The sequence below is a fragment of the Falco punctatus genome, assembly GCF_963210335.1.
Source record: "Falco punctatus genome assembly, chromosome: 2".
Lineage (NCBI taxonomy): Eukaryota > Metazoa > Chordata > Aves > Falconiformes > Falconidae > Falco > Falco punctatus.
Window position 1 is genome coordinate 75300729 of NC_137581.1, and position 24042 is coordinate 75324770.

General features: G+C 43.1%; 2 protein-coding genes across 9 annotated transcripts; both read right to left on the reverse strand.

The window, feature by feature from the left end:
* Nucleotides 1–570: 570 nt before the first annotated feature.
* On the reverse strand, nt 571–20153 carry TMEM50B (transmembrane protein 50B). 5 transcript variants are annotated; one of them, XM_080374757.1, is made up of 8 exons: nt 18459–20153; nt 17204–17315; nt 7763–7938; nt 7099–7211; nt 5966–6033; nt 4819–4911; nt 4555–4612; nt 571–2142 (listed from the first exon to the last, which is right to left on the reverse strand). In XM_080374757.1, the coding sequence occupies exons 3-8, from the start codon at nt 7859–7861 to the stop codon at nt 2097–2099; spliced, it is 477 nt and encodes a 158-aa protein (XP_080230883.1). In that variant the 5' UTR covers nt 7862–7938; nt 17204–17315; nt 18459–20153; the 3' UTR covers nt 571–2096. The 5 variants fall into 5 exon arrangements, with proteins under 5 accessions (XP_080230883.1, XP_080230885.1, XP_080230882.1 ...); XM_080374759.1 differs by lacking the exons at nt 17204–17315; nt 18459–20153 and adding an exon at nt 15350–15507 and having other exon boundaries at nt 571–1947; nt 2049–2142; XM_080374756.1 differs by lacking the exons at nt 17204–17315; nt 18459–20153 and adding an exon at nt 15350–15507.
* Nucleotides 20154–20308: 155 nt separating this feature from the next.
* DNAJC28 (DnaJ heat shock protein family (Hsp40) member C28) lies at nt 20309–24041 on the reverse strand. Of its 4 annotated transcripts, none has more exons than XM_080374735.1 (3): nt 23908–24041; nt 22649–22752; nt 20309–22163 (listed from the first exon to the last, which is right to left on the reverse strand). In XM_080374735.1, exon 3 carries the CDS (start codon nt 22108–22110, stop codon nt 20992–20994), a length of 1119 nt encoding a protein of 372 aa, XP_080230861.1. In that variant the 5' UTR covers nt 22111–22163; nt 22649–22752; nt 23908–24041; the 3' UTR covers nt 20309–20991. The 4 variants fall into 4 exon arrangements, with proteins under 4 accessions (XP_080230861.1, XP_080230860.1, XP_080230863.1 ...); XM_080374734.1 differs by lacking the exon at nt 23908–24041 and adding an exon at nt 23377–23887; XM_080374737.1 differs by lacking the exons at nt 22649–22752; nt 23908–24041 and adding an exon at nt 23377–23888.
* Nucleotide 24042: the final 1 nt, after the last annotated feature.

Sequence of the window (24042 nt, forward strand, 5' to 3'; positions counted from 1 at the left end):
GGACCTCTGGAGATCTAGTCCACCTCGCTGGTACACCTGGAGGCAGCTGCACAGGATCACATCCCGGTGGGCTTTGAGTATCTCCAGAAGCAATACTTGCATATATACATGTTCAAAGCTGTTTCTTTTCTCCCCTTGGCAGCTTTAGAGAGAGCACAACCATTCTGGTTCTCTAAAACCAGAAGGGATGGCTAAAAAATACTTGGAAGAAAGCAAACTTCTGGTAGAAAATACAGGTAACCTCAGAAAGAAGCTCTTGCCCTGCTCTTAAGAAAACTCCTTTCTTAACCGGGAACTTGAGTTAAAGCACACTGTTAAGAGTCAAACCCTCAGCTTATGCTGTTCAAGTGTCAGGTACAAGATACTGTAAATGGTATGAGTTACAGGCCACACTTGTTTCTCACTTAGTAAAAAAGCCAACAAATGTTCCCAATCTCCTAAGCAAGAAATCAACCAGTCTGAAAACAAAAACCTTGCTTTTACTTAATAGCTGGTGTAAGGCTTGCTGAAAGTCAGTACTACCGGCCTGTTACAGAGAGTACTGCTGTACAATTACCTTGTGAAATTCACTATTTTGAGAACATAAAAGTTTATTGCAGTTTTCTGAAATTACAGCCAGGACAACTTATGTACAAAGCTATGATCAACACCAGTGAATATATTGTAACTCACTGCAGGATGGCAAAATCAGGATAAAGTTAGTCTAGCCAGTAGCACAATTTCAGCTGCAGTATTTGCTTCATATTCTGTCCACTGGAGAGATTCCCACAAGGGAGCAATTAGATGACTAACAGTATATGGTAATCATGCACAGAAGTTACATTCTGCAGTTTAATACTATTTGGTCAGCAATCTTGATGCATGGAAAGTTATAAAAGCTTTTAAACACAAAGATTCAAATGCTTTAAAAACCACATAGAACTCCTAAATCAACAGCAAGATGAATATACAAGATCAGTCCAAAGCTATAAAACATCGCTATTCTTCCTTTCTGTATACTCCAGCTAGAAGAAACTGGATTTTAATAACGGAAGCATTCCCATAAAGTGCCCATGAAATTTAGGAGATAAATACATTTTTAACTGGGGCAAATGGCAGTCCTAAAACTGGCAATTATTTCAAGGTAAGTTTGTGAGCAATAAATACATCTACTATATCCCCACTTGAAATGCTCGCCTTGTAAATAGAAAAGATAATAGGTAGCAGGATAACTGTTCATTTGTCCGCAAAAAGCTTCCCCTGAAGAAAATTATGCTAGCATAATTTTAAAGATAGTAGTCTGACTCATTTATTCTTTATATTCCTTAAGTATGACTGGCATCAGTTTGTTGGGTTTTTTAGTCTAGTATCAGTAAATACATTAAATACTAATTGGTATCTATTACGCTCAACAGCATGAAATTAATTCTAAGAACTGTGGTGCTGCCAAATGTAATTTGTGCTAGCAATGAGAAGTCAAGAACGGTTTGATTTGCCATGCAGAACCTGCTTAATATAGGGCCTTGTTAAAAATTCATAACCTTTTACAAAAAAATAGCTACTTTGTATTTTTCTGAACAGTTATACAAAATTCTTAAAAGCAGCTCTTACCTCAGCACACAACAGAATCTGCCCTCGTTAAATACAGGTTTAGCTGCGTCACTTCCACGCGCTGACTACTCCTTCAGGTTCCACAGGCAGCCCTTGCTGCCAGCCCTTGCAAAACTGGCTCTAGCTCACCTAAGCATAAAATTAATAACCCCTTTTACAGGGCACGGGCTTTATCTTGCTTGTTCACTAACAGTTCCACTGAAGTCTCTGACACATGGGAAGGTTTGGAAGATCAGGTCCTGGGAGCTGACAGAAACCCACATGTTAGAAGAAATATACCTGAAGATTTCAGAAAGAAAGCCTGACATTCCCTTTTTAAGATATATACAGTTGTATGTACATATTCACAAATCCATCCTGTGAAAAGAGGGAGCTTATTACAGAACCTGTAATTTGTCTCAGTTCATACAGTTTAGAAAGCAAAACAAGAACAAATAAATGTAAATATTTCTACATACATAGTACGACATAGCAACTATGGAATAGACAACACTATACGTGATCTCTCATCCCCATAACTCTTCTGTTCTTCCAAACTTGTAGATCAGAGTACTAGAGAGAAAAAAAAAATTTAACAAATCAGACCATACATAAGATGGAAAAGGTAATTTTAATAGTATCCTTATAATCATCTACTACGTACACTGCAAATCAACAGCACTCCAGTAACCTTAACTTTTATACAAGTCGTTATCTGGTGTTTGTACTTACATTTCATTTACGATGCAGTGCTAAACCTATGAGATCCAGCTGAAGCAACTGCTCAAAAAGCAACCATTCTCACAGTAAAAGCATCTGCCCTTCTGAAGGAAAAAATTCCAGTATATAAGAGATTCTAGGACCAATACACAGTTACAGAGCAGCAAGCCTCATCCAGGCATCTGACAATCAGCTGAACATAACTCATCATGCTAGGATGGAATCTAAGCACTTACATTTTTATGAGCAAATCAAAAAGAATATTGATCCTGTGGTGGATAAGTGAGATCCAGATTGCAATTTGATTTCCAAAACTCCTTTATAAAAAGTTGGATGCAATTATATATTGTCACAAATTAAAAAAATGTTATGGGAACAAAACCAAGCATAATTTCCTTATTGCTCCCCCTATTTTTTTTTTCTTACAGCCAACAAACAGGCAGTAAAGAAGGGCACAGTCATACTAAATCTTAACAGAATGAAAAGGGAGGGAAATGAGAAACACTGACACTGAGAACAATAACAAGCAATGATAAGTAAAACAAGCTAGACACCTGGGCAATTAACTAGAGAAAAGAACTACTAATACAGCATGTTAAACTAAGTTAAAAAAACTGGTGGAGTAACAACCAGGGCTGAAGCACAAGTCCTGAAGGGGACACATGGTTCAGGGAATACAGACATTAGGGAACAACACTGATGGAAGAGAACCAGATTCAATCAAAACAAAAGTTTTGGATAAGGACATTGCGAAGGGCATTGCTGATTGACCCGGGTTTGGTCTAAGGAAAGGAGTCTGTGGCAATAGATGGACTTAGCAAACGTTACTGCCTAAAGTGCAAAGCGAGATTAAAAAAAAAAAAAAAAAAAAAAAAAGCATTTTTTTGTTTGTTTTAATAAAAAGGTTGTCCTTTCATAGTGCATGCCTAGAAAACAAGTTTTAGAAGACAAAAAGAAAAATAAACCTAAAATAAATCTACATATGCAGTACAATAGAAAACTAGGAAAGACACTTTCAGAAACAGAAAGCAGCTTCGTAAGTTCAACTACTGAAATAAGACTAAAGATTTCAGGCATGGTGAAACTATTCTCAAAAGTCAGCCTTCCTCAGTATCCCATTTCAATCGGGTACAAAAGAGCAGAAGAGATTTAGGAACTGCTATTTTCTGCAAGAACATAACTCCAAACAGGGAAGCACAGTGGAGCCAGTCAATCTAGGTCACTAGCAGAGAATTTGATATGGTCCTAGAAGGAAAATTGCTAGCTCAGTAATTTAAGTGGGGAAGAACTTGCAAAAGAGGAGGTTATGTGAACTTTTTCAGTGACTGATCTGGGAACTTACACTATTTGATGCTTTCATTGTCTTTTATTAATTAAATTTATGGATTGCAGAATGCATTATACATATAAAAAGAGTCATTACAGAACAGATATGTTCGAAGTGTCATACGATATACTTAATGAAATTAAGCTACATAAAAGAAATTGATTTAAGTGTAATATTACAAAATGTACCACATCATGCTCTTAGAAAAAATAAATTATCCCTCTTAATAACTGAGAGCTCATCCAGTAGAAACAAATCTAGGTGTATCAATTATCAGATAACTGAGCCATTGGTATGAAACAGTCAGGAAAAGGGCAATAGGGTCTCCTGCCTAGTGCTGTTAGGACATATGCCAAAGTATTTGTAATACAGGGATGAAAGCATTATTGCCATTATCCAAAGACATTGACAGTATCTCACCCAGAACACTGTCTATATTCTTGGTCATCCACACTCTAGAGCTGTAAATTCAGTGAGATCAGAAAGAGCTGGACTAACAGGAGCACAAGGGGGACTGAAGAGCCTTTCCTGGGCTGAGAAGGGGCAAATAAAACATCGTTTCTAAGCATTGGAGCAAAGGGAGTAGTAAAAAGTAGCAGAGTGGGGAAAAAAAAAAAAGAAAAGCGTTTTTAAGAAACAGTTTCATCAGTCAAGGCATTGATTATCACCTCAGTTCTCTGGCCAATGTCAGTTTACTCAGCGACCTAAGGGGTCCCTTTGACTTACATGCCACCATCCTCAAATAAAGGCCAGGGTGGGTAATAAAGTGAAATACGAAGGGTCCTGCACTGACAGCAGCAAACTCCATGCTGTGGAAGGTCCAAGCCTGGAGTCAGCCTCCAGCTTTCAGAACTTCTTTTCCAGGAGTATCAATGTGTGTGGAAGCAGGTAGGTCATATACCCCCTTGGAAGGAGGGAAATTTGCTGAGACAACTTACCTGAAAAATATCAATGCATTTTGGAAAAACACTGCTAATCCAGGGTAAACATTAGTGTCTGCAAAGTAAGTAACAAAGGAAATATTAAGTTCTTTTGTATTGGAAGGTGTATTTAAAACACTATTCATACTATCATTCTCTGCCTACAAAACTAGATGGTACAGCTCTGCCAAGAACAGACCACACATTTCCGTTCTACTGGGGTTTCTGCCTTTTGGCTGACAGCAAAAGCACTTTTCTATATGTGAAAATAAATGAACTTACTCTGTGTAACGTACGCTCCAAAAAGAATCCACATTGAAGCAATAAGTGAACCGAACATCAACATAAAGCCAATGAAGAGCCAGATACGAGCACCTGCAGGAAATATTAAAACCTCTGAGAGCCATGTAGACTGTTATCCATGGGGACAGATGATCCAAGCTATGACTCTATTATGATACAATATGTTATCTTGCTGAAGGCACAAAGGGAAAGGGTTAAACCCTTGCATCATGGACAAGATAAACCAAATTTGCCTTCTCTAGTAAAGCACATAGTAGCTTGGATTCCCCTTATTTTAGAGAACAGATACAACTACCATAAATTTCCCCTTATCTGTAGGGAATGCTTATAGTATTATTTAACACAACTTGGAGTGACTAATGATGAGGTACTTTGCCAAAACTATAGTGTTTCTGAGCTAAAGATGGCATTTCAACAGGTTACATAAAGCAAATACTTCCTGTGTTTACTTCAGAAAGATATATTCAGACGGGCAACATCTACCATAGCTACTAGATATTGTCTGCTGAAAAAGGAAGATGACACTCAAAAATAATCAACCTGCTCACTCATGGGAAAGGAATAATACTTCTATGCAAAGATTCTCTTGAGCTGACTTGTGAATGACACACAGAAAAGCCTCATACGCTAGTTCAAAACTCAGTAAATCCTACCAGATTTCCAGCATTCTACAAATCACATGAACACAGATGCTGGCATCTGCATGAGAAACAGTAAAGGAATTATGAATGAAAGCAGAGAGAGGACAGCAGGTCCACAGACACCAAACAGTAGGTGACATACAATGGAAACTGAATGCTTGTGATACCTTCTAAAAGAAGACATTCTGAAGGAATGTCTGCTCCATAGCCTACCACAAGGCAGAAATAAATTTCTGCCAACAGCTATGGGGGATTCGCAGAAGAAAGCTTAGGTATTCAAGATATACAGATGTCGAGTTTTTCTAAGTTCATCTTTTAGACAATACTTATCTCCAAGTGTTAATTTTGTAAAGAAATTACCTTCACAGAAGTTCTCTCCTACTCCTTAACTTACGATTATGATTTGTTTAACTACCACTTGGAAAAAACCACCCAGCACCAAAATAATCATTCATTCAACTCAGCCTGATTTTTAGTTAGTTTACCTGTTCTTCCTAAACATCCATCACTGTAGCTGTCTCCTCTCACCTGTGCATTTGATACAGCATTTATCCTAGGAACAAAAAAACGTGTATACACTTCAGATTATTAGAAAATAAATTTGAAGTTATAAGTAAACAGCTAGCTTTTTTTAAGATGCAACAAATTCTGGGAAAATTATTTGGCATTCTGTCTAGTAACATGTTATTACATGTCCCTTAATGGAAGGATTTCAACTGGATTTCAAGCAAATCCCATATTTGTTCGTAAGTTTTACTTCAATTTTTACATTAACAGACCTGTAAAACAAAAGAATTGCCCTTTGTAGTGACTGAAATATTCCTGGTCACTTTCTGGCTGTTTAAGTTTTTAAAATATCTAAAGCCACTTCACAGAAATAATAATAGCCATTAACACTGTGCTCTCATGATTATGATACAAGTTGCTTTCCTTCACAATGAACACCCTAAGTATTCAAGTGAGGACCAATGTATTTTCTTAAAAAGAGTTACACTGCTGAGGAAATAAAATCAGAAACTTTCAGACACCAAGTGTCAAGAAGGTTTTATGTATTTAAATGCATCCTTTTTTCTCACCAATGCTGTACAATTCAATAAAAAATATTACTTCTTCAAGCCTGCCATATTTACATCTTTGTAACAATAGCTAGAATACTACCACCTCTCTTATTTGAAGAGGTCTTGGGCCAGAGACAGCTGTAAAAATTATTTTAAAAGCAGGGAAAATGTTTTATATTGAGGTAAGTAACTGGGCAACATTACATTAATTTTCATCTAGGAATCTAACTACTTATTATAGAAAGCCACTTGCATAAAAGAGGGTCTGCTTTATGTTCAGCCGAAGTACATAGGAAAAGCAATTTACCCTAAACAGATGGGGGGGGGGGGCGGGGCGCAGAACAATGAATCAATGAATGAACAGACCACAATCAGAAACAAAGGTCACAGGTAAAAGGTAAAAAGGGCTTTCATTGCCATGCAAAAAAGTACAAGAAGATTATTTACAAGTAATTTATAACAAAGTTATTCAAAGTTTTATCATATATCATATTGTCTAGTAAAAACTGTGTTTAACAGCTCATGTTTGTTTTATAAGAACTCCCTTTGTATACACTTACATGAAAAAAGCTAGTGTTGAAAACACCCCACAGGTATGGAACGCATGGTTCATTTGTTCTGGCTTAGGGTAAACTACCGCAGCATCTATCATTATCCACCAACCTGTGAAAAACTAGAAATAAAATAGACCATTATTATGAGGCTGGAAGGGTACAGAGACAAAAAGTGGCAAACGTTCATGCAAACCATTTGTTTAATTGTCTTTTAACAATTACAAACTATTCTAGAAAGTCATTAGCTTCAAGTCAGACTCTAAATCTGTTTGATATGCAAGCTCTGCATAAACCTTAACAATGTTTTCAGAGGAGCACATGAAAATCAGTCACATTTTCTATTCAAATTAAGTATCAATGTATGGTTAAATTCTCTGTACAGCTTTAAGAACAAGAATCCAGGGTCTAAACACATGAGATTCATCCACTAGGAAAATCAATCTTTTATAAAGAAGAGATAGCAGAAATGGTGCGTTTTCTCTGATAATGACGTAAAGTTATTGACTCTTAAAAGAGCTGTCTAATAATTACACTTTACAAAATTTTTTTAAGAAATATACTGGATTGAACTGCAGTTAGGAGTGAAACTTCACAAAATCTGAAACAAAAATGTAACTGTGGTACTTGCAAATTTTTCAACAGTTATGATTTACCTTGTCTTAAAACTTACCAATACACCTGCAACGATTGAAGCGATGGCATTTCTTCTTTCACTCCAGTCAATACACTCACATTCTGGCCACCTGAAGTTGTCTAGGAATCCTGCCATTTCCTCAGAGATTAGACTGCTCTTCTGGTTTTGTACTTACACATTAATTTTCCCATTAACAACTGTGCCCTAAATACCTGAAACACAGCCAAAGTTGCATTTAATACACAGTAGCAAAATCTTGAGATGCTTGACAACTCTCATGAGGAATTTTTACCATGTGGGGTTGTGGGGTTTTTTTACAGAATAAAGTATTCCATTTACTCTATGGATTCTATATTGAGCTATATTTTAAAAACAACCAACCTTGCAAACAGAATTACAAAATAAAATCATCACACAAGTCAAAAACCTATGTATTACATATAAATCATCATATCTGAAACAAAAGAAATTAAATAGAATATATTGTTTGTTCAACTGTATGAAACACAAAAATAAAAGCAAGCAAAAACCAGGAGCAAAATAAGTTTCATCTTCAAACCGTAATGCTCTCTCTGGCATTAGCAGTTAGAAAAAGTAAGATACATACAACGGGGCTTCATATACAGACCAGAACTTGGGTCTTTCAGTCAGGCCATGGAATCTTGCATAAGATACCTGTATTTCCAGTCTCCAAATAAGATTGATAAAATAGTGCCTTTCTAACACAGGGGAAAAGGGATCAGCTCAGTGAATCAACTAATGACAAGGGTAAAGAATGTCCTGCTTCACAAAGAGAGGATCACACAGAACTTTAAATACATGAAGAGGAACGCAAGGTTAATTAGTATTACAAAGTGACTACTGAAACAACACAGTTCTCCATCAGTTTGGTGAGCGAGTAGCTACAAAGGGTTCTGCACTACACTACATCTATTCTCACACTGTAAGAGGATTAGCATATATAGTTTGAGCGTCAGAAGTTAGAACGTTTACTCGTCTTCTGTTCAGCAGTGACTCACAGCCATTCTTAATGCTGTTCTGTCCTGTTTCAGTATTGTCAGCTTCCGTATTTTCCCAACCTGCCATAAATAATTTCCAGATATTTGCTAAAGGCTAACAACAGCCAAATGTCCTTTATAATTGTATTACAGAACAGGATGATGCAGAACATTTTTCTGGTTAATAACAGTAATTAGCAGTCTACGCTAAGAAGTTAAATGATAATAAATAAATAATAAATAGAGTTTGCCTACACTACAAACACAGGCCATCTCCTATGAATAAGATAAGAAAGTTTGCCCTCCTGAATCTAGTTCCAGAAATCCATCCCTATTTATGATACCTAAAAGCATTAAAATCAATGCCTCAATTCCAAAAGTATTTTACTTTTTTATAGTATCTGGGCTCAACCATATAGTTATTTTCCTAGATTATACTTCTACCCAGCAATTTCCAGACCCCTATTTTTTCTGCAACCTTCGCACAAAATTGCTGTGCAGAGCTGTCTCAGCTTTACAACTGCTCCAACAGCCCTTCCTTCTTTTCCACTTTTAAAATGGTTCCATCTGTACTTTATCTGTTCCTCTTCAAACCATGAATGTGTCTCTTCCTCATCCTGCAGCAATGCCCCCCTTCCCATCCCAGCCCCTTGCCCACCCGCACTGGAACACAGCTCGTGGTTCCCACTGCTGCAGCTACTACAGGCTAGAGGGTTCTCATCCCGTGGGGTGGCTGGCCACAGGTAGGAGTAAGCTAACACACTGCACTACTCCTCCTCCCCACTGAACACGATGGTGGTTACATCAAATCTACAAAAGTTATGACTTTGCCTGCAAATACAGTTTCAGTCATTTTTTGAATGACTGAAGGCATATTTCTTCATAGCTATATTTTCCTTCAGATCTTTTTCCCCATAATGGACCATCTAAATAATATTAACATCTCTAAATAAAATCACCTCCTTCAAGCGTAACTTAAAGTACGACTGCAATTCAGAGAGGAGGTCAAGCAAAGCCACAGGAAAAAAGTTATTTCAAATATGGCAACAACAACAATAGAAATTATTTTTCACCCTCTACTTGGATGCCATCCAGAGGTGCCTCAACAGGCTGGAGAAATGTGCCCACAGGAACCTCATGAAGTTCAGCAAGGGGAAGTGCCAGCTCTTGCACCCAGAAACAACCCCACCCACCAGTATGTGCTGGGGCCACCCAGCTGGAAAGCAGCTTGGCAGAAAAAGACCTGGGGGTCCTGGTGGGCACCAAGTTGAGCATGAGCCAGCAATGTGCCCTCGTAGCAAAGAGGGTGAATGGTAGCCTGGGCTGCATCAGGAGTGTTGCCAGCAGGTTGAAGGTGGCGATTCTTCCCCTTTACTCAGTGCTCCTGTGGCCAGGCCTGCAGTAGTGTGTCCAGTTCTGGGCTCCCCAGTAAAGAGAGGCATGGACACACTGCAGAGAGCCCAGTGAAGGGCCACAAAGATGGTGGACTGTAGCATCCATGCTGTGAGGAAGGACCGCGAGAGCTGGGGCTGTTTAGCCTGGAGAAGAGAAGGCTCAGGGCGATCTTATCAATGGATATAAACACCTGGAGGGAGGGTGCAAAGAGGATGCAGCCTGGCTCTTATCAGTGGTGCCCAGTCGGACCTGAGGCAATGGGCCCAAAGCGAAACACAGGAGGCTGGTTCCCTCTGAACATCAGGAAACACTTTTCTACAGCGGGGCTGCCCAGGGGGGCTGTGAAGCCTCCATCCCTGGAGATACTCAAAAGCCATCTGGACATGGCCCTGCTCAACTGGCTGTGGGTGGCCCTGCCTGAGCAGGGGGGAGTGGACCAGGTGCCCTCCAAAGGTGCCTTCCAACCTCAACCAGTCTGTGAAAATTAAGAAATAGCCTGTTAAATCCTTGGATGACTTAATGAAAGAAATCTTCTTACTTCTACAAAATTGCTCTAGTTCAAAAGGCTGAAACAAAATGAAAAAAATCATTCCCTTCTATGGCTTAAAGGGTATATATAGTTTGTTTTGTCAGCTAGTATAATTAAACCAACTTCCAATACAATGCTGAGTAGCGTTTATTCCAGCAAAACTCTTTCAACTTCACAAAGTCAGTAATGATAAACATTATGGATGCCATACACTGCACAAAACCCTGTCTTAATAATTAAGTGTTTTTTAAACATTAGGTGACAAACCAGAGGCATTTCACTTACAACAGAAACTTGAGACAAAACCTCTCCCAATACTTCACTGGATATCAAATGGAGTTTTCACAGCTGCATTAGTGACAAATGAGTGAAGCTAGGGAGACCGGAAGGCTGATTTTTACTTTTTTTTTTTTAATACCTTCTAAGATACAGAGCAGCCTTCTGCCAAAGCATATTATTTTACCAGAAATTGTATTTTTGGTGCTTAATACAGGCTCACAAACCTGCACTTTGTTTTAACCTTATCTTTGCGTTCAGAAGAGAAGCACCCATAATGAATATGTGAATAGGTGGCAGTCTTTCTACAGCAAGAACCAGTGACTGACAACACAATTCTCCTGTTTCACTGGAATAAATGACAAACATGAAGAAACAAGGTGCAGAGAATTTGCAGCAGAACACAGACAAGAAGGCTAGAATTATTTCTACATGTGCCTAATGGCAGAAACTAGCTTTGATTTCACAAAGAAAGCTTGGTGATAGTGTTCTTGCATGTCAGCTCTATCAGCAGTAAAAGGAAACGGAGGTGCTGATGTGGCTGCCCTTTTCTAAGACAATCTAAACATTAATCAATGCCATTCAGAATTCTGGAAAGGAGTCTTTCTTAGAGGTATTTCAAGAGAGCCCCACTTAACACTAGAAATAATTAAAGATATCTCTCACCACTGGCATAGCTCCATGTGTACAGGACACATGACTAAAAAGCAGTGATACACCGTTTCTCCCAGCATTACTGAACGTGCCTATGTTCTGTGACCAACATGCAGATACTCCTCTTTCTATGAGAGGACAATGCCAACTCTGATCAAAGACACACCTGATCGAGGGCTCCCACACGTAGAAGGCACAACAAATAAGGGCCATGCGGTTTCCAAAAAAAAAGGATGGCAAGAAGCAGACTGCAGGATGCTGGAACAATTCATCCAGCCTGAAGTTCAACCAACTACTTTCCCGTGCTCTCATTTAAAAAGTAGGCACAGTGCCCATCAGACTTACTGGAAGGATGTACAGAGCCAACCCAAATGCAACAGGTTGGCCATCCTCTCACAAGCTGCTAAATAGTTAGCTACTATACAGTATTGGTATTAATATGCTAGAGGGAAGGGCTGCCATCCAGAGGGACCTCGACAAGCTTGAGGTGTGGGCGCATGCAAACAACATGAAGTTCAACAAAAGTACAAGGTCCTGCACCTGGCTTGGGACAAACCTCAATATCAACACGGACTTTGGGACAAATGGAATGAGAGCAGCCCTGTGGAAAAAAGGATGCAAGCCTGCAATTCACACTTGCAGTCCAGAAAGCCAACTGTGTCCCGGGCTGCATAAAAAGAAGCAAGTCAAGGGAGGAGATTCTCCTGCTCTGCTCTTGCTAGACCCCACCTGAAGTGCTGCATCCAGCTCTGGGGTCCCCAGTACAAGACAGACACAGACCTGTTAGAGTGGGTCCAAAGAAGGGCCACAAAAATGGGGGCCTCCTATTTGGGAAGGCTGGAACACCTCGCCTATGAAGACTGGCTGAGAGAGTTGGGGTTGTTCAGCCCGGAGAAGTTCTAGGGAGACCTTTATTGTGGCCTTTCACTATATAAAAGGGGCTGTCCTGGGTTCAGCTGGGATTGTTACGGTTTTTTTACGGCTGATACAATGCTGGGTTTTGGATTTAGCATGAGAATAATGTTGATAACATGCTGATGTTTTAGTTGTTGCTAGGTAGTGTTTATATTAAGTCAGGGACTCTTCTAAGACCCTGCCAGAAAGGTGGCTAGAGGGGCACAAGAGGCTGGGAGGGAGCAGAGCCAGGACAGCTGACTCGAACTAGCCAAAGGACTACTCCACACTGCAGAACATCACACTCAGTGTATAAACTGGGGGGAGCTGGCCAGGGCCCGCCAACCGCTGCTGTGGGACTGGCTGGGCATCCGGCAGTGGGTGGTAAGCAACTGTATTGAGCATCACGTGGGTTTTTTCCCCTTTTGGATTTTATTTCTCACTCTCTTTCTTTTCATTACAACTGTTATTTTTATATTTTAATTATTAAATTGTTCTTATCTTAACCCACAGGTTTTACCTTTTTCCCAACTCCCCTCCTCATCCTTTGGGGGAGGGGTTGGTACTTAGTTGCAGGCTGGGGTTAAGCCACAACAGGGGCTTACAAGAAAATTCAAGAAACACTTTTTACCAGGGCATGTAGTGCCAGGACAAGAGACAACAGTTTCAAACTGAAATGGGTAGGTTTAGATTGGGTGTGAGGAACACATTTTTTACAAGGGTGGCAAGACACTGGCACAGGTTGCCCAGAGCAGCTGTGGGTGCCCCATCCCTGGCAGTGTCCAAGGCCAGGCTGGATGGGGCTTGGAGCAGCCTGGTCTGGTGGCAGGTGTCCCTGCCCACGGCAGGGGGCTTGGACTAGATAATCTCTGAACATCCCTTCCAACCCAAATCATTCTGTGACTCTATGATAACATTCCATATATATGCAGTTCTCAACATGCCTAGCAAAGGAGGAAGAAAATAATAAGCTGTATTTCAACTGTGAAAGACCAGTGACATTGTGAATCTGAGTATCCACCGAGATCACAAGAGCTGGGCTAAAGTTTACCCTCATATGGACACCTACCTAGGTTTTAGCCCAATTGTGTCCTATTAGCCAGAAGATTCTGATGCTTTCAGCTGGACTTTCTTATCTGAGTAAATGTACAACACTCACTCTCTTGGCTTAAACTTTTACATCCACATACTTCACAGCAAGGAAACAGGTAAAACTCCTTACATTAGCTGTCCTTCAACGCCCTTCCTACAATCTATCTCCTCCCCTTTTCCAAGGGCAGACAGGTTCTCCCACTGTTCTCTGGAAACATTTATCACTCATGTCCAATAAACAGAAACACAAGAACGCTTGCAAGAACAAACCGGAGGCTGGAGACAGTTATACGTACTGTAAAAATAATACTTGGTAGGCGCTAGCACTCAGGTTAAAACAACTAGGATATTATTCAGGCAGGTGAAATAAAAACCCAAGAATCGGAGATCAAAATTTTCATCAGAAAATCAGTTTCTCTCTCCCCAAATGAATTGATTTCACTTGAACAAAATATTAAGAGCAGTTACAAAAAAATACAAAAAGAATCCGCCAAAAGGAATCTGTCTTAAGCCGTGCTAGGGCCCTAGAATACCATCAGGTTAGCAAAGAATGGAACCTCCTCTTTTCAAAGAAGAAAGTAAAAGATAGACACGAAGAGGAGAAATTTAAAGTCAAGAAGAAAACCCTATTTTCCTCAAACAAGACAACTTCCACAAGCAACCGATCAGAATATGCTTGAAGTCACATACTTTCCCCATATGCGTATACTATGAAAAGACTGTAAGCAGCTTACCTGAACATTTCTACTAAGCCCACTGGATTTTTTAAAGGGGGATCTTCAGACACTCACTCATTTCAGTAATTACATGCAGTTTCACTTTCAGTTTCCCCCACACCACAGCACTATGATGTATCTATAGTCTAGTTCAAGTATTACAGAAAGACAGAAGAAGGAAAGAAAGGAACTTTTCAAATGAGCTTATACAAAAACAAGGCTGCGTGGCAAAATTACTCAAGAGGCAACCACTTCGCACAGATCAGCCCCAGAGCAGCGTGACTGCTGCCTGCAGCAGGTATTCTGTGAGTGCGACTGAAGTTTGAGGACCTGAGAGGAATAAACCGACTCGGTCCTGCAGTTACCCACAGGCCCGGCGCCCCTAACCGCGCTGCGTGCACCGGTGCCGCTCGCACGGGCTCAGGCCGTGACGGGGCACTATGAGGCAGCACCCCAGAGCCCTCTACCGAGGGCAGCATCGCTTGGGAAAAAATAAGTTAATGTTTTTGTTCTTGCTTTTAACTTCCCCCGCGGCCCGCCAGCTCCCCGCGCGGTCCCACCGCTCCCGGGTGCGCGGCCGATGGCAGCGGCCCTGCAGAGGGGAGGGACGGGCCCTGCCGCCCCCCGGAGAGGCCCTGACCGCCCGCGGCGGGGCGGCGCTACGGCTCTAGCTCACGGCTCCGGCGGAGGGGCAGGGGGCGGCCGCCCCCGCCCCGAGCACGCGGCGCGCAGACCCCTTCGCTGCCCGCGACCGGCACCGAGCGCTGCGCGGGGGCGCCGGGCCGGACCGACGGCGCCGCCCCGGGCTGGGGCGCAGGCGGAGGGAAGGGCCGCCTCTCCTCGCGGCGGGGCGGGCGGCGGCGGGTCCCGCGCTCCGGGCGAGGCGGCACCGGGACGCGCGAGGGCCGCTGGCCGGGGGAGGCTGGCGGGCGCGCGCCCCCGCAGGCTCGGACAGGGGCGTCCCGCGGGCCCTCCCGCCCGCCGCCGCGGCCGCCCCCGGCTCCGGCGCGCGCAGCCCCCCCGCCCCTCGCCCCCAGCGACGCGGCAGGAACGCGGCGCCCGCACGTACCCCCCGTCCAGGGCGAGAGCCTTCCGCCGGCGGCGCGCGGGCGTGCGAGAGGGGGGCTGAGAGACCCGCGAGCGACGCGGCCGCCCGCCAATCGGCAGCGAGGGCCGCGCGTCACCGGAGGCTGGGTGAGGACGGGGCGCCGCGGTTGGCCGACGCGGCGGGGCACGTCAGAGACCGGAGCGGAGACAGGAGGCGGGGTCGGCGCAAGACCCGCCCCCCGCCCGGGGAGCGCCCCGCCCAGCCCGCGGGTGCGGGTGACACCCCCCGGAGCGCCGCGGGCCGTCTCACGGTGCGGCACGGCGCGCTAACCTTGCCGCTGCTCATCCGTATGGGAGCGAACGCACTTCGCCGCCGGACGCTGTTAGGCCTTAGCCCGCCGTGATAAACCCAAACAATAACGTTAACGAACCCCGTGTCCCTCCCGCAGCCCCCGGGAGGAAGCGGCTCCATCGCCGCTTTCCGCCTTCCCGAGCCGCCTCCCGCCCGGCGCCGGCAGCAGCGGCCCCGCCGACGTTCCCCGGAGCCCGCAAGCGAGCAGGACCCGGGGCCGAGCCCGTGGGGAGCCCTGAGCGGCGCTGCTCGCCCCGGATCTCTCCGCGCCCGCCGCGGCCGGGGAGAGCCGAGGGGCTATCTACCCGTTTCAGCGCCCGACGGCCGTGAGCTGACGTCTGCCGGCACCGCGGCGTTGAACGTGCCCGAGCCGTGCTAACCCACCCCAGGCTTTAGATTCTGGGTAAATTCCCTTCACGCTTCCCACAGACGGGATCGGTTCTTTTTGCCTGGCTTTCCGGCCCATTGCTTTCCAAAGCATTGGAAAGGCCACACCAGCACCAGAGGTGCCTTAAGAAAGATCTTGTAAAGCACACACAGTTGCCCATTATAAAAGATTTGATGTCAAGATACCAAGGGAAAACGCTGCAACTGAATTAATTTAAGTATTGAAGTTAGGAAAGTGATTAGTCTTGAAAATTCACGCTGTGGTAAGATAAAAAAGTACAGAATCAATCTGAAAAGTGTGAAGTAGAAATTAAAGAGTATGACAAGGATAAACAAAAGAAAAAAGAGGAAGGCATTTCAAGGATATTGCTCACCAGCAAGGAAGAGCAATATGGGGCACTACGAAGAGGAGCCCGGGGAGCAAGGCCTACTGATGCTACCAAATGGCAACAATATTAAGTTTCTTGTGAAAAGGCAGTTAAGCTGTCACCCCATGAAATCCCACTAAAAGGTAAAAGCTGTACTCAAAGCCTCTCCTCCTTTTTTGCCTTCAGTTACATGTGCTCACTGTGTTCCACCAGCGCTGGAGCTAAGCCACAGTCTTCCTTCGAAGCAGCTCATCCTTTCTCACTTTATCCAACCCAGAGAAGAGGCTCTCTGCTGCACACAGCATCAATGGGAACAGTTGTTTCTTACTCATGATGCTCAGAACCATACCATGAAGAAAAAACTTTGTAACAAAACTCTTGCCTTGCTGTTCACTGAGAAGGATCACAGCCATTTTTTTCTTTTTTTCTTTTTTTTTTTGTTATTCACACATGCCTACTCTCCAATCTCTATACCTGTTAAAGTTATGTGCCACCATCTTCTCACTCTCATCTGGAAGCATTACGTGCAGTTTACTTTCCCCCTAATCTCTTCTCCTTTCCAGGTCCTTCCTATCACCCCTCCCACCCCCAGTGCGTGCACACACACGTTTCTGTTTTCCCAACAGCTGATCTCAGCTGTGGAAAGGTAAACTGTGTGATTGCCACATCCAGGGAAACACAACTGGTAGGGAAACAACTGCAAGGGAGACACCACACATCCCCTTCTCCCTCATGGAGGGAGTTTCTCCCACTAAGAACAAAGATTTACCGCTTGTCTTTGTCTCTTACAGCATGCCCTGCTCTTGCTTCTCGTGACTTTTATTTCTTCTCCTCAGAGCCTTCTCTGAAACTCTAGGTGCATCCTGAGAGGCATTCTTGCTCTGAAACAGAAGGATATTCAGCAGGCCTCAACACTTACAGCATACATCGAAACTCTTGAGTTTATAGGACAGCCTGAGACATCATTTCAGACAGCCTACAGCTATAGGTCTTTTCCTTTAATTGGAAAGCACTAACATGTATAATTGTAGAGCTTACTAATAGTGCTTGAAAGAGCCATCAGATTGTTGGGCAAGAAACAGATTCCTCACCCTGAGAAAACCTGATACCTCACTTAATATATCCTAATAATGCATATAAATAATATTTTGCCTTTGTATTCAGATGTCATCTAGATAAGCTGTATGGTAATTAGACAAACACATAGGGAGTTCTGGGAATAAGCAACATGTATTTGTATCTGGAATCAGCAGTGATTTTATCCTTTTGAGGTCAGTAATAAGATAACAGTTATAAAATTCAAATTAACGGTCTAGTGTCAGACAGAAAAATTACTTCTGAAGGTCATTCTCTCCTGGGTTTTTCCAATTTGTATGCAAGAACTTGGTATTACTTTTTCTAGGACTAATGACTAAATTCTGCTCTTAAGATTTTGTGAGCTCAGTGCAACAAAAAAATAGACCAGCCCTGCAAAAATATACTCCTCCACACACCTGGGGAAAATAAAAATTTAGATAATTTTTTTCATCATCATTGCCGTAAGTGCTGAAGTAGATTTTTGTGCCTGGCAATTTTTCATGACAACAATGTAAGGCTGACTTAAAGTGCTGAGAGTCAGGTCACATCTGCTCTATTTAAAACCAAGTCGTTTTAAAAGGAACATAAAATTCACTCAGTATGTTGACTCATCCATTATGGCAATTTAAATATTTAAACTGCTGATACTTATCTTCATTGTGAGCCAAAGTGGGTGCCATTAAAGCTGGACTTACTGCAATCTGGTTTCTACTTACTCTTGTACAATGAATTCAGTTTGCAATTAGCTCTTTTTAAATCTGTCACTGGATTAGTTTAAACAGCAATTCAGATCCAATTCCTATAGATCATAATGAGAATCAAAATCTGATCTTTTTAAGAGTACTGTGTCAAAACACTTCCATAAAAGTATGTTGAATTTACAGTTTCCGTTAAAAGCAAGAATGCATAGATAAGTTATTGAAATGAACAAACATTCATACACATACCTACTAAAATGAGTGAGGAGCTCATGAAGTCAAAGATTTCTGGTATCCCCTGGTCTAACACCACCATCTCAATGAGTCGTATCCGTACCACAAAGAAGAGAAGGAAAGGAAAGCAATCTGAACTCTTACCAAGCCCCCAGAAACAGAGGACTGCCGTGTAACCTGATTGCTCTCTCCCAGCATTTAGAATGAGGCTACTGATATGGCAGATCAAGGCGACATGCACATTTTGTTCCCACTTGACCACTGTGTAACACTTCACTCCTAATACGCAAGACAGACATTATTTCTCACCATCTTTGCAAACTTGGGAGAGCCACTGAAGAGTACATTAATTACTGGCTGGCACAACCGATGCACGTACCCCCGCCTCCCAACGGAATCTCAGCGGAAAGGAACGAATAGCCACGATCTAACCCTTTCAGCTAGCGCCAGGGCACAGCACAGCACAAGCTTCCCAGTGGCATGACCTGGGGGCAACAGATCCATCGGCACATAATGCCCTTCTTCTTACTTCTGCCACCTTCATTCTTACAAAAAGGTATGTTAAAGGAAGCCGAGATTAGCCCTATGTCCTAAAACATGAAAAAAATCTTGCCATTATTATTTATTCGCTGTAACATAAAGGTTTGAAAGACCTATGGTGTTTACCAATAAATAAACTATATTCAGTTATATTACTAGATTATATAATACCCTCTGACAAATGATGGTTCAATTAATTCATTCTACCAACAAATATAAATAATGTTCTGCCTGCATGTTAAGGACTCATCTAGATGAGCAAGAGCACAAAGACCAAAAAGAGCACATGCAGCATTATCCACCCAAAAGCGAACACATTAAGCCAGACTGCCAGCACTGGGGCATCTGCCAAAGGATGGTTGTGATCATCATCACCATCATCATCATCTAGCTTTCATTTCTGAAACTCTGAGAGTGTAAATTCCCCCTCCGTTGCATACCAGAGCCTGTGGTTAGACTGGCAGGGCACAGCACAACTCTTGCATGGGTGGAGACAGTGACAGGCTGAGTCACAGAGGCATGAGTGAGGAAGGGGCCCACACAGATACTGATATATCCAGTGACACCTTTTCAAAGGCAGAGTCCTCCAGGAAAACCAGATGGTGTGGGGAGCAGAGAGGTTACTAAAGATAAATAAATCTTTGGCATCATGGAGATTTTCCCACCCTCCAAGCCACTGCCCAGAAACTTTAATAGTACAGCAATATTTCACAGTAGGTGCTTTGATGCCAGTATCCTAAAATACTTAAATGGTGCAATTACTTTTGAAAATGAATATTCCCTTCTCTCGACTCCAACTAGAGAAGGGTACAGTTTTGGCCACTCTTACTTATTTGCTCAGATGCTTTCTGAAACCTCCCTCAGTGTCAAAAGCCAGGTCCAAAAATGGACTTCTGCAGGATGCACAGTCCAAGCCCAGACATCCAGAACCCTCCCTTCATTCCCATTTAATTTAACCTTGAAGAGACGAATGTACTTTAAAAAAAAATGCATGAAACCTGCCAACAATTTATGAACTAGCTGTAAGCATTTAAATAAGAAAGGATAAAGGTCGAACAGGGCATAGCAAGACTTTTTCCTCCACTTTGTCCATAATGTTTTTGTTATGCCTCAGTTTCACCTTTTGAAACCGTGAGAGTGATTATGCGAAAGTGAAGCATTACTTTTGATTTAAGCAGAAGTAAAATGAGATGCAAGAGGATAACCAATTTGTTGCTGTTGTGGTTTAACCCCAGCCAGCAACTGAGCCCCACACAGCTGCTCACACTCCCTCCACAATGGGATGGGGAGAGAATCGAAAGGGTAAAAGTGAGAAAACTTGTGGGTTGAGATAAAGATGATTTAATAGGTAAAGCAAAAGCCGCGCACGCAAGCAAAGTAAAACAAGGAATTCATTCACCACTTCCCATCAGTAGGCAGGTGTTCAGCCATGTCCAGGAAAACTGGGCTTCATCATGTGTAACTGTTACTTGGGAAGACAAAATGTTATATAACTCTGCACATCCCCCTCTTCCTTCTTCTTCCCCCAGCTTTATATGCTGAGCATGACATCATACGGCATGGAACATCCCTTTGGTCAGCTGGGGTCAGCTCTTCCAGTTGTGTCTCCTCCCAACTTCTTGTGTACCCGCAGCCCACTTGCTGGTGGCATAGTGTGAGAAACTGAAAAGACCTTGGCTCTGTGTAAGCACTGCTCAGCAGTAACGAAAATATCCCTGTGTTATGAACACTGTTTCCAGAACAAACCCAAAACACAGCCCCACACTAGCTACTATGATGAAATTTATCTCTACCCCAGTCAAAACCAGCACAGTTTCTTAACAATATTCACAAACAAATTGATTAAGGACATGCAAATGCACATCAAACAACCCAATTCCTTTTAGTTGGTGTAACAGTGGAAAGCTCAATTTTACATTTTCAGTGTACATGAAAATTCTCCAGTGCTACAAGTTTCATTAATAAAGTGCATTCAAAATCTTGACAAGACAGATGAATTTGTATTATCTTATTTCAGTGTAAGGTTTAACCACTTCAATAGAGAAGACTTCCACCCAAACCTTTTAACATTTTCTGCTTCATTTTCCTTTGTGTCTGAATTAGAAGCCTCTCTGTTTTCCATCAAAGCTTCGTAAGTCTTTTGTGCTCGAACAATTTCTTTGTCTGCACTGAAGTGCACCATTTGTCTGCTCAGAATAGGAACAACTAAGTTGAAGTTGTCAATTCTTTTGTTTAATTTCTTGATATCTTCTATAAATTGCTCACAAATACGATTCCATTGCTTTTGCGTATATGGTGTCATTGGCCCTCCAAGCTTACATCTAGACGCCACTATACTCTTCCTTAACCGCTCGATAGTTTCCCGTATTTCTTTCTGCATCAGGATCCACTCTGGCTGGTATCCATTGTCTATCAGAATCCTGTTCAAATTGTGAGTCATAGGGTCGATATGTGGACAGTCTGAAAATTTCTGCAAAGGTTTTCCTTTGCCGCTGAGGTTGTCAAAGTCTCCTTTCGCCATCGATTCCTGGATGAGGTCCTCAACCAACCGTTCAACTGCCTGAGTTATTTTCACCTTTTTGCTCTGCTTCACATCTTTGGCTTTCATTAGGTCAGTCACAGTATACTGGCTTTCAAGTCTCTGCTTCCGGTACTCCAACACTTGCTCAGTAGCACGGTCTACTCGAAATTGCATGTATTGCTTTTCTCTTTGGCTTGGTGTTCCCAAACCCACACCTTCAAAACTCAAGTAGTGTCTATGCTGTGGTGCTTTTAATTTGAATGGATCTTCCTCCTCTTCATTGTTCTCCTTTGATTTCTTTCTAGTTGCCACATCACTGAGCACGACTCTGTATGCTTGTTCTACTTTCATAAATGCTTCGGAATCAGCTGTGGCAGAACCACTGTCTGGATGGTATTTTTTGGCAAGACTTCGATAAGAGTTTCTGATATCGTCAAGGGAACATCCTTCCTCAAGCTCAAGAATTTTGTAAGAGTCCTTGATGTTGCTTTTAGGTTTGTAACCTGACAACATTCTGGTGCAACAAACGTAGGGAAACGGCTTCAGGTTTCTTGGAATCATTGCTTGGCGTACCATTAAGTGATGCCCTATGTTGTTAGTCAGCATGACAGAAAGCCACTTTATGTTTCTTCAGATGCAGCTACATTATAAACAATGACCTATAAACACATTTTTATAAAAATTGTTAAATATGCTTTTTAAAAGAACTTAAATGATTTGTTTGATCTTTAACTTGTTATTTAAAGAAACCCCTACAAAATTTCAGAACAGTATGCAATGTTATTTTCTTTTAGATTGATATTGAAATCGGCATTTCTTATTAATTTCTATTGAAGTATTACAATATGAATTAAAATTAATTCACAATATACTTTCCTCCTGGTATAGCAACAGTAGCATAGCTTTGTTCTGCACTGCAGAATTCCCGAAAGGCCAAAGCTTTACTGCCTTTCTGCAAACTCCATGCAGCATAATACTTTATAGACGATTTTGTGATGGTGTGTTGAGTGGTAACTGCTGAAACAAACTTCTCCCTTTTCCTCTATACACTTACATTCAGTCATCAACTGAATTTTCTATTTACATACATCCTTGCCTCAAGATCTACTCCCTGGTACATTCTCAAAGGATTTCATTACAGTACCCTTTTGGTGTTACAGATTCATTTGGATTAACTCTTGTATCCCAGCAGGGTGATCACATCCTAGTGGCCAATCTCCTTCATTTGTGCCAGGTAAGGTTATAAATCTGGAATTCAGAACAAATTAACAGCAGACAGTATATCATCCTGTCAGCAATACCAGTGCTTCTGAATTACTTTGGGAAACAGCAGAAGGAACACCTTTAGCAAACTACGACATACGTAAGTCTTCATGTAAAATCAAAAGTAGAAAAATACCATAGAAACTGCACACACAATTTACGCATCAGCTAATCTCTTTTTATTAATGAAAATCCTAAGACAAACACTGCATACACGGTGCTAAGGAGTCTCATAGATTCACCAGTGACTGAAATATATCCTTTGCTGGCTTCCTTTCCAAACAAAAAACTAGGCTAAACCAAGCTTAAGGAATCAAGAGTGTTTTTACGTTCCGCATGTAACAAACTGTCCTTCTGCCCTAACCCATCTGAAAAGGGAGGGGAAAGGAGCTGTACTTTGGCCCGAATGGATCAATCCTGCATGTTTTCAATTGATTTTGATCCAGGTAATATATTAAATCATCAGCTTGTAGTTATTATAAATGGACCTGATTAACATGTTAAAGCTTCTCATGTATGATATATAGCGATTTCTTTCCTTCTAGGCAGTTTGCAAGGATGCTTACTTAGTTCCGCGTGGCCATAAAAATCCCCGTAACTAGTACTTACATGGAAAAGATCAACGGATGCACTTAATCACTTTTGAAATTCCACGCACTGATCAGAAGCGCAGACTATCGCACAACTGTAGACTCGATTTCAATGTATTTGTGCTTAAAAACCGTACCAAGCTGTACGTGTAGCACCCCCCCCCCCCCCCCCCCCCGCACCGAAGGGTGCCGGCTGCCGGGGGACTGGTATTCCCCCGCCGTTGGAGTCCAGCTCCCCGCGGCGGGGCTGGGGGAGGGGTGCCAAACCCGAGCCCCCCGCAAGGCCGAGGAGGGCGGCGGCCCCGCACGCCTTGCCCCGGCCCGCCGCGGGGCCCAGCAGGCCGGCCCGGGCCGCCCCGTCCCGCGGGCTGCGGGGACAAGGCCGCGCTCGGCGCAGGCGGCCGGAGCAGAGCCGCTGGCGGCACGCCGGGCCCCCGGGCCCCCTCCCCTCCCCTCCCCTCCCCGGGCGGTTACGGAGGGCGGGGGAGGCTCCCGCAGCGCGACACGCGCCCGTCCGCCCCGAGCCCCCTGCCCCTCACCGCTGCCTCACCTGTTCCCGCCTCCCGCCCTCCCCTTCCCCTCCCCTTCCCCCGCCCACGCAGCGGCGCGGGCCCGGGGGCGCGGCGGCCGCCGGCCGAGGGGCAGCGGGCCGGGAGCGGCGGAAGAGGCGGGGCGGCCGCCTGCA

Bases quoted from the DNA above. Each gene is read 5' to 3' on its own strand.
- TMEM50B (XM_080374757.1), bottom strand. From the start codon at position 7,861: ATGGCAGGATTCCTAGACAACTTCAGGTGGCCAGAATGTGAGTGTATT. The intron at 6,034-7,098 runs GTAAGTGTATAC...TTTTGTTCCTAG, and splicing joins TCAACACTAGCTTTTTTCAT to GATAAATGCTGTATCAAATG. The intron at 4,613-4,818 runs GTAAGTTCATTT...CTTACTTTGCAG, and splicing joins TGGAGCGTACGTTACACAGA to ACACTAATGTTTACCCTGGA.
- DNAJC28 (XM_080374735.1), bottom strand. From the start codon at position 22,110: ATGCTGACTAACAACATAGGGCATCACTTAATGGTACGCCAAGCAATG.